The sequence below is a fragment of the Oncorhynchus nerka genome, linkage group LG10 (assembly GCF_034236695.1).
Source record: "Oncorhynchus nerka isolate Pitt River linkage group LG10, Oner_Uvic_2.0, whole genome shotgun sequence".
Lineage (NCBI taxonomy): Eukaryota > Metazoa > Chordata > Actinopteri > Salmoniformes > Salmonidae > Oncorhynchus > Oncorhynchus nerka.
This window is the reverse complement of record NC_088405.1, coordinates 33,302,859-33,311,979: the sequence shown is the minus strand read 5'-3', so window position 1 is coordinate 33,311,979 and position 9,121 is coordinate 33,302,859. Positions and strand designations below refer to the sequence as shown.

The window sequence follows — 9,121 nt, the reverse complement described above, 5'->3', positions numbered from 1 at the left end:
ATTTACTGGGGACGATGGTTTGAAAGATTTGAGGTGAACCAAATAATCTTATGATCAAATGAAAACCTTTAAAGTGGCCTAATTACACGTCCATTATGTGTCATTGCACGAAAGTGCTCCACTAAATAAACATGTTTCCAGAATGATTTACATCCTTGGGAGGAAGGCTGCTTGTTTAGCACCTTTGTTAAAGAAAACAATAAGGCAACACTTTACATTAATTTGCATTTACAGTAATTACTTTAATACAGAAACAGCACTTGACTTGATCCCCTTTTATATAAAGGTCGTGTTATAGGAGCTGTTCGTGTGTAATTACATGTTAATTCAAATTCATAATCAACAGGGGCAGCGTAAAGCCTAGTTCTCAGGCAAACATTCCAAACAAATTAACTATAAAAATGTTTTTTTTTTTTATCAGAATGTTATCTAAAATGGTTAGATCCTTTTGCCTTTAGACTACATTTCTGTTACCAATTCGTGTCAGTAATGCTAGAGTGGTCTCAATCGTCCACCCCCACTGCCTGCCTAGGTCAATGTGGCCTTTATCAAATCTAAAGAACAACCACAATAACTGACCCTGGTTTGCAATACACAATTTGGATATGAATATGGACTCGTGTTGTATTCACCACTTTGAATATTCAAATTATTATCGTATGTGCATTTTGATTTGAGGTGTGAGGAGGGTTAGAAGACAGTTGTCAACATGACATAAGGAATGCTTCTGTTGTGTTAAACATAGTAAAAGGCACAAGATATCATAGTCGTTGACAAGATGGACATATTGTCAGTTCAGTCGTCGGACTTCGTTTTCACACAAGAATGCTATGAAATTGTTGCTACATTTTTTGGAAGAGAAAGTAATAAAATACCTTTACCCCAACTGCTCAAATCAAAATGAGTTTCACAAGGTCAAAATGTCATAGCGACCTAAATAAGCAATTCATTGGATTTAAAATGGTTCTAAGCGTCGGTTACCAGCTGTCCAATAGCTTCAAAACTGGTCTTGTGCCTCCAGCCATGACACGTCACACAATCCTAAACAAAAGACCTTCAAAAACAGGGGTTTTCTTTCATCAGTATGAAAGCATCATTTTTCATGACACAACATGTTTAGAGGAGCTGTATAATGTCAACATTTGACATAAATATTTGCCCACGATAAAAATCTGCCTTCTTTATGGTTAATATTTGACTTCAAAGGTGACAAACAGTTACACCGAAGCCCACCGATTCATACAGACAGGATAAAGGTGTTGAACTTATTCCTGCTGAAATTAGCTGCTCAATTTGATTCATGATGACTTGCATTTAGTGTGGCATTCCTCAGGAATCTTATTTTAAGGTAAATTAGATTATGGTACTCTGGCTCTTACCAACTGATATGAATCAGGTTATTCCAGATTATAAACTGGGTGGTTTGAAAGCTGATTGGCTGAAAGCTGTGGTATATCAGACCGTATACCATGGGTATGACAAAACATGTATTTTTACTGCTCTAATTACATTGGTAACCATTTTATAATAGCAATAAGGCACCTTGGGGGTTTCCCAATATACCACAGCTAAAGGCTGTGTCTAGGCGCTCCGCGTTGCGTCGTGCGTGAGAACAGTCCTTAGCCATGGTATATTGGTCATATACCACACCTCATCGGGCCTTATTGCTTAAATACTCATTAAAAGTTGTCAGTATGACTGCAGACATGTATTATCTAAGACAGTCTAAAACGATAGGGTATCTATGTTGAGTAAAAACATTTTGGGATAAAATGAGAGGCTCCCATGTCACATCAATATATTCAAGAACATGGAGTCAGCGCTTTAAAAAAGTGTGTGAACACTCTCCTACTGTACAATACTTACTCTTACAGCATTGATATATGGTGAGTTTTACATCTCGGTACAAGAATGTGAATAAATGTAATATACGTCTATTAGACATGTATAAATGTATACCAACAAAATGCTGGTAATAAAGTTCTTCCTTGGGCACAGGTCAGGCCACATAGCTACATAAACAGTATGTTATATGCCTGCAACACCCAGGATATTAGAGAAGGCAGTGAGTTTGATATCAGGAATCATCAAAAGCATTTCCCTTTGTTTTTTGGTTTGTCTTGGAAACACATGAACACAGAGAGATTACATCTGTCTGTTCTGCGAGCTGCTCTGAATTCTTGAATCACAGTTGTTGGTGTCAAATAAAAAACAGGAAATTGTACACTATAAAAAGTGAATGTCTCACTTTCACATAGTGAATAAAGATATATCTCAAAGAAAAGCACATATCTCAAATAAATGCGTCTATCGCTTTGTGGCTTTGATGGCTTGTCCAACCCGAGGAGCCTTCAGCAAAGAACTGCAAAGGAAACTGAAATCCTTTTGTTTCTGAGTCTTATTGAAGTCAGTCTGCTCACTGCTAGCGACTGGAGCCCCCCAATATTACTGCCTGTGTTCAGCCGGCTGGAAAATCTGTGTGAGTAAAATGACAACCCCAGGTGGGGTCAAAACTCAACGATATCTCCAAATGCCTTCAAGTTTCCATCCTGCAGCTTTGAGTGAAACGTTGTTGAGCAGATCTCCTGAACCTCTACTACTTGGCCAGTTGGAAAGGATTTTGACCCTTTCAAAGAAAAAGAGGTTTGTGTCAAGGGATAACTCTTTCCATACTAGCAATCTATAGTATATGCTTTTTACCATTCCTGCATAGTTTATTGTATATGCCAGTTCAAAGAACTCACCTCAAACAGCACAATTCATGCTTTTGGCACACACGCACATTCAGGTTACTACAAACCATAGCAGAGCAATGGAAATAGCAGACTTCAATGCACACTTAACACAATTCATGTGAAATGAAACATTAGCATGATACAACACTCCTAAAATGCATCCCCAGATCCCAAACTCTGCATGGTCTTCAATGAAAGGGATGCCATAAAAAGGTATATGTTATTTTTAAAGCACACAACTGTACTGTATGTACTATTAAAAAAAAGAAGGTTTATTTCTGATTGTCATTTTGAACATATAAAAGGTCAACAAACATTTAAATGTCAATTTGAACAGATTCTCAATGATTTCTCATGAACTTTGGGTGGAACCTATAACAAGGAGAGCAAGGCAGGGGAACATGGCACACGTTAGCATGAGGTATAAGAACCTGATGAAGACTTTATTAAAAGGTGGTAATCTCTTAATCTAGCTATACATTTCCAGGCAGATCAGAACACAAAGAGAACACCATTTTTTTTTTACAATGAGCAGTGGACCAACTCTACTCCAGTCCCCTTCATCCATCTCTTCAATACTGATTCATAAACACAGTTAGCAAGGGGGACGTAGGTCACTCCCTCTTAAAGTACAGCTGCAAATAACTAGTCTGGTATTTCTTAACAAGATCTTCATTGTCCATTAATAGCTTTCTTCATATAAGTAGATGGATGCGTTACACTGGGCGTAGAGGCAATGTGGCAGCAGGATGCCTTAAGGGTCAGCAGCAATATTTCAGTCATCAAAGAGAAAGCTTGTTACATGGGTTTGTATCAATTTGATAAAGTTCTAACAAAAAAGGCAAACAACTACAGTTAAATAGAGCCTGATAGTCAAAAAGCAGGATGATGTGGCCCCTTAGAGTTGGTTAAAAAAAAGATATTTACAGATGACTTGGAGAAATTGAGGCCAGGTTATACGTGAAGCTATACTGTAGCTTAGAATGGTTGGTCATTCTGGCTGTGAAACTACACAGCCAGTGAAAGAGCAGCGAATGCTAAGTATTTGTTCTCTGTTTCAAAATTGCTGTTTTGCCTAGGGGGAAACAACTAAAGCTTCAATTGGTCAGGCAATCTCAGTTGAAACCCCTTCATGAGATAAAATGTTTCCCTTTTAGAGACAACGACAAAATGTGCTAGTGTGGCATGCTGGATATTCAGGATACGTTATGGGTTTATGATAGCAGAACCCTAAACGGTTCAAAGAGGATGCGTTGAGAACCATGGGCATCTGTGCACCAGTGATTAAAATGGCTATACTGTACAGTGCAGACTAAATACAGTGCTGTCTGTCACCATGACGTGAGTTGTGTACATATTTAGACAGGAACATTTGCGGGGCTGTAGGTTTTCATCATTTTGATCTCTACAAAGAGGGTTCAACTAAGATATTTTAAAAAGCCAACACTTCATCTTTCCAGCCCCACAACTCAGTGCAGCATGGTCACAACAAAACAAAACAACAGGATACAATAAGTTAGTAGGCAATATCTGTTCACATTATGCACAAATATCATGCATATGTAGCCACATTATCATTTCTTCCTTATCCAAACATGTTGACATAATGCATAGCTATTAAATCCAATACATAAACATTATTACAAGTAATACAAATAAACACTCTGTACAAAGAACCTGGCATATTTTTATGATTTTCTTTTTTTTCTCGTCAGTATAAGAGAGCACATAAAAAGTACAAAAATAAATATTCTATGTACAATCACACATGCCACCCCGAAGTTATCGTTACTGCAAAGAGAAGGCAAAAAAAAAACACACATTAGTTCATGCAATGTTCATTGAGGATACAATGAACATGAATACAACTAAGCACTTTTCTACAGTATTAATGAAGTAATGACAGATGATGTTGATTATACTGGCACGGGGATAATACAAAAGGCAGAACTACCAAGCACTTAATCAGCCCAAGATGCAGATAGTGTACATTCACAGCAGGATATCAACTCTTTCACTTACTTTATTCCAACACCCTGATACTGGTAAGCCATCATCCCCCTAAGGAAAGAAAGAGAGGGAGGGAGTCATACACACTCTGAGGTAATGCTTTACATGAAAGGGATAGTGCACCCAAATGACAAAATTACATTTTATAGACAAAGTATGACAGCAATCCATGCTTTGGTTTAGTTTCCCCTCACACTCTTTCTACATGCTAACATGTTAGCATTTGTGGCACAAATCTCCCTTAAATCATGGGACCGATATTAAACATTTTCACACATCATATTCAAAATCTATAAGTGACTTTGTTGAGTTTCACAATCCATTTTAGATACTTTGGGAGGATTTGGACAAGATGCGCGGAAAATGACAATATTGGTCCCATGACTTGAATGAGATTTGTGCCACAAACGCTAAAACGTTAGCATGTGGGAAGTGCCAGGGTAACTATACCAACGCATGGATTGCTGTCATACCTTCTCCATAGACCGCTGACAGGTTAAGGAAACCAATGTGTAATTTGGTCATTTGTGTGAACTATTCGTTTAAGTTGTTCTGACACAGACTAACTTAATATAAAGTGTTACTCAAACTGCTAAAACTGTAGAATGTGACTTTCTGTACAGTATAACCATGCAAACACGCAAACATGTACACAAAACACAATGCAATTTACTGTTGAATAAATACTATTGTGTGTGTATAATATTTATGCAATGTACTATGCATATTGTGTTAAAAAGCATCAACAACCAGCCAAACAACTAGTGGTACAGTAGTAGATGTGTATTTGTAAAAAATATGACTCCATCGTCTGAATGAATTCAAACTTTTAGCAATAGGGTTTAAACACAGCCACTGGGCTGTTATTTTCTTTCATCTGGCATCTTCTATGAATGAATCAAACCGTCAACCTCTTTTTTGCTCTCCTTTTCAATACATAAACAAAACAGTATTAAACTAAAATCATTGAGGAGGCCCTGTTTTTTTCCCCAAGAGAATCTTTCTCAATACAGTTCTGTTGCCCAAAATGGTAAAGGATAAGGCGGAGGGAAAAGGTGCCATGCGAGTGGTAGTGGAGAAGACAGGGATACAAATAAGAAAAGTAAGGCTATAACTTTCAAGAGTCTTTGAAAAAAAAATAGTATTTAAAGTCACTTAATGGGTTATTATGATCAAGAAAATAGATTCTGTCGCACGCCACTAATTACTGTTGGTGTTCTGCTGCCCTTGCAAGAAAAAATACAATTCTCAGCAAATCAATTATTAGTTAGTTTAGTTTATCTAAACAGTAGTACAATTGTAGTTAACAGCTTGATCAACAGCTCCAAGTGTGTGCATGTCTACTCTGTAAATAAAGGCATTGCTCTTCTCAAATCAAATCAAATATTTGTCACATGCTTCGTAAACAACAGGTATGGACTAACAGTGAAATGCTTAATTACGGGCCCTTCCCAACAATGCAGAGAAAGAAAATAGAGAAATAAAGGGAAGTAAAACATGTAATTATATACAGTATACCAGTACGGAGTCGATGAGCAGTGAGTGGTATGAGGTAATTGAGGTAGATATGTACATATAACTACGAATAAAGTAGCAGATAGTAAACAGTATTAGTAGCAGCAAATCAAAATCAAATGACATTTAATTTTATTGGTCGTGTACACATATTTTGTAGATGTTATTGCAGGTGCGGTGAAATGCTTATGTTTCTAGCTCCAACAGTGCAGTAATACCTAACAATACACACAAATCCCACACATTAAATGAAAGGAATTAAGAAATATCAGAATGAGCAATGTCCGAGTCCGGAATATAAATATGTATATGATGCTGTGTATAGACAGTATATGAATATAAAAGGTGTGTACAGCAGTAGCTATATATATATAGGATGAGCCTTGACTAGAATACAGTATATACATATGAAGTGGGTAAAACAGTATGTAAACAGGTAAAACAGTATGTAAACATTATTAAAGTTACCCGTGTTCAATCACTATGTACCAGAGGTCGACCGATTAATTGGAATGGCCGATTAATTAGGGTCATTTTGGACGCCGATTTTGCCGTTTTTTAATTATGATGTTTTTACACATTTATTTAATATTTATTTAACTAGGCAAGTCAGTTAAGAACGGCCTAGGAACGGTGGGTTAACTGCCTTGTTCAGGGGCAGAATGACCTTTTACCATGTCAGCTCAGGGATTCAATCTTGCAACCTTACGGTTAACTAGTTCAACGCTCTAACCACCTGCCTCTCATTGCACTCCACGAGGAGCCTGCATGTTACGCAAATGCAGTAAGAAGCTAAGGTAAGTTGCTAGCTAGCATTAAACTTAATCAATCATAATCACTAGTTATAACTACACATGGTTGATGATATTACTAGTTTATCTAGCGTGCCCTGCGTTGCATATAATCGATGCAGTGCACATTCGCGAAAAAGGACTGTCGTTGCTCCAACGTGTACCTAACCATAAACACCAATGCCTTTTTTTAAATCAATACACAGAAGTATATATTTTTAAACCTGCATATTTAGCTAAAAGAAATCCAGGTTAGCAGGCAATATTAACCAGGTGAAATTGTGTCACTTCTCTTGCGTTCAATGCATGCAGAGTCAGGGTATATGCAACAGTTTGGGCCGCCTGGCTCATTGCGAACTAATTTGCCAGAATTTGACGTAATTATGACATTGAAGGTTGTGCAATGTAACAAGAATATTTAGACTTATGGATGCCACCCGTTAGATAAAATACGGAACGGTTCCGTATTTCACTGAAAGAATAAACGTCTTGTTTTCGAGATAATAGTTTCCAGAATCGACCATATTAATGACCTAAGGCTCGTATTTCTGTGTGTTATTATGTTATAATTATGTCTATGATTTGATAGAGCAGTCTGACTGAGCGATGGTAGGCACCAGCAGGCTCATAAGCATTCATTCAAACGGCACTTTCGTGAGTTTTGCCAGCAGCTCTGCTGTTTATGACTTCAAGCCTATCAACTCCCGAGATTAGGCTGGTGTAATCAATGTGAAATGGCTTGCTAGTTAGCGGGGTGTGCGCTAATAGCGTTTCAAACGTCACTCGCTCTGAGACTTGGAGTAGTTGTTCCCCTTGCTCTGCATGGGTAACGCTGCTTCGAGGGTGGCTGTTGTCGATGTGTTCCTGGTTCGAGCCCAGGTAGGAGCGAGGAGAGGTACGGAAGCTGTACTGTTACACTGGCAATACTAAAGTGCCTATAAGAATATCCAATAGTCAAAGGTTAATGAAATACAAATGGTATAGAGAGAAATAGTCCTACAATTCCTATAATAACTACAACCTAAAACTTCTTACCTGGGAATATTGAAGACTCATGTTAAAAGGAACCACCAGCTTTCATATGTTCTCATGTTCTGAGCAAGGAACATAAACGTTAGCTTTCTTACATGGCACATATTGCACTTTTAACTTCTTCTCCAACACTTTATTTTTGCATTATTTAAACCAAATTGAACGTTTCATTATTTATTTGAGGCTAAATTCATTTTATTGATGTATTATTTTAAGTTAAAATAAGTGTACATTCAGTATTGTTGTAATTGTCATTATTACAAATACATTTAAAAAATCGGCATCAGCTTTTTTTGTCCTCCAATAATCGGTATCGGCGTTGAAAAATCATAATCGGTCGACCTCTACTATGTACATAGGGCAGCAGTCTCTAAGGTGTAGGGTTGAGTACCGGTTGGTAGCCGGCTTGTAACAGTGACTAAGTTTAGGGCAGGGCGGAGGCCGGGTAGTGGTGACTATTTAACAGTCTGATGGCTTGAAGATAGAAACTGTTTTTCAGTCTCTTGGATCCAATTTTGATGCACGTGCAATGTTTCCACCTTCTAGATGGTAACGTGGTGAACAGGCCGTGGCTAGGGTGTCTGAGGTTCTTGATGATCTTCTTGGCCTTCCTGTGACACGGGGTGCTGTAGATGTCGTGGAGGGCAGGCAGTGTGCCCCCGGTGATGCGTTGGGCTGACTGCACCACCTTCTGGAGAGCCCTGCGGTTTTGGACAGTGCTGTATCAGGCAGTGAATCAGCCCGACAGGATGCTCTCAACGTTGCATCTGTAGAAGTTTGTGAGGGTCTTAGGGGCCAAGACTAATTTCTTCATCCTCCTGTTGTTGAAGAGGCGCTGGTGCGCCTTCTTCCCCACACTGTCTGTGTGGATGGACAATTTCAGATTGTCAGTGATAGTGCCCGCCGAGGAATTTGAAGCTTTTCACCCTCTCCCCGTCAATGTGGATGGGGATGTACTCTCTCAGTTGTCTCCTAAGGTACACTATAGTGTCGTCTGCAAACTTGATGACTGAGTGAGTCTAGGGTGTTAGGTAAGGT

General features: G+C 38.4%; 1 protein-coding gene across 1 annotated transcript in view; it reads right to left on the bottom strand.

The window, feature by feature from the left end:
* Positions 1–460: 460 nt before the first annotated feature.
* LOC115135177 (collagen alpha-1(XIII) chain-like) overlaps positions 461–9,121 on the bottom strand; it is a 52,381-nt gene continuing 43,720 nt past the window's right edge. The window contains exons 37-38 of the mRNA XM_029669573.2: positions 4,758–4,796; positions 461–2,626 (exon numbers count right to left, since the gene is read on the bottom strand). Of these exons, the coding sequence (XP_029525433.2) occupies positions 2,597–2,626; positions 4,758–4,796 (69 nt within the window). The 3' untranslated portion in view covers positions 461–2,596. The remainder of the gene's footprint in view (positions 2,627–4,757; positions 4,797–9,121) is intronic.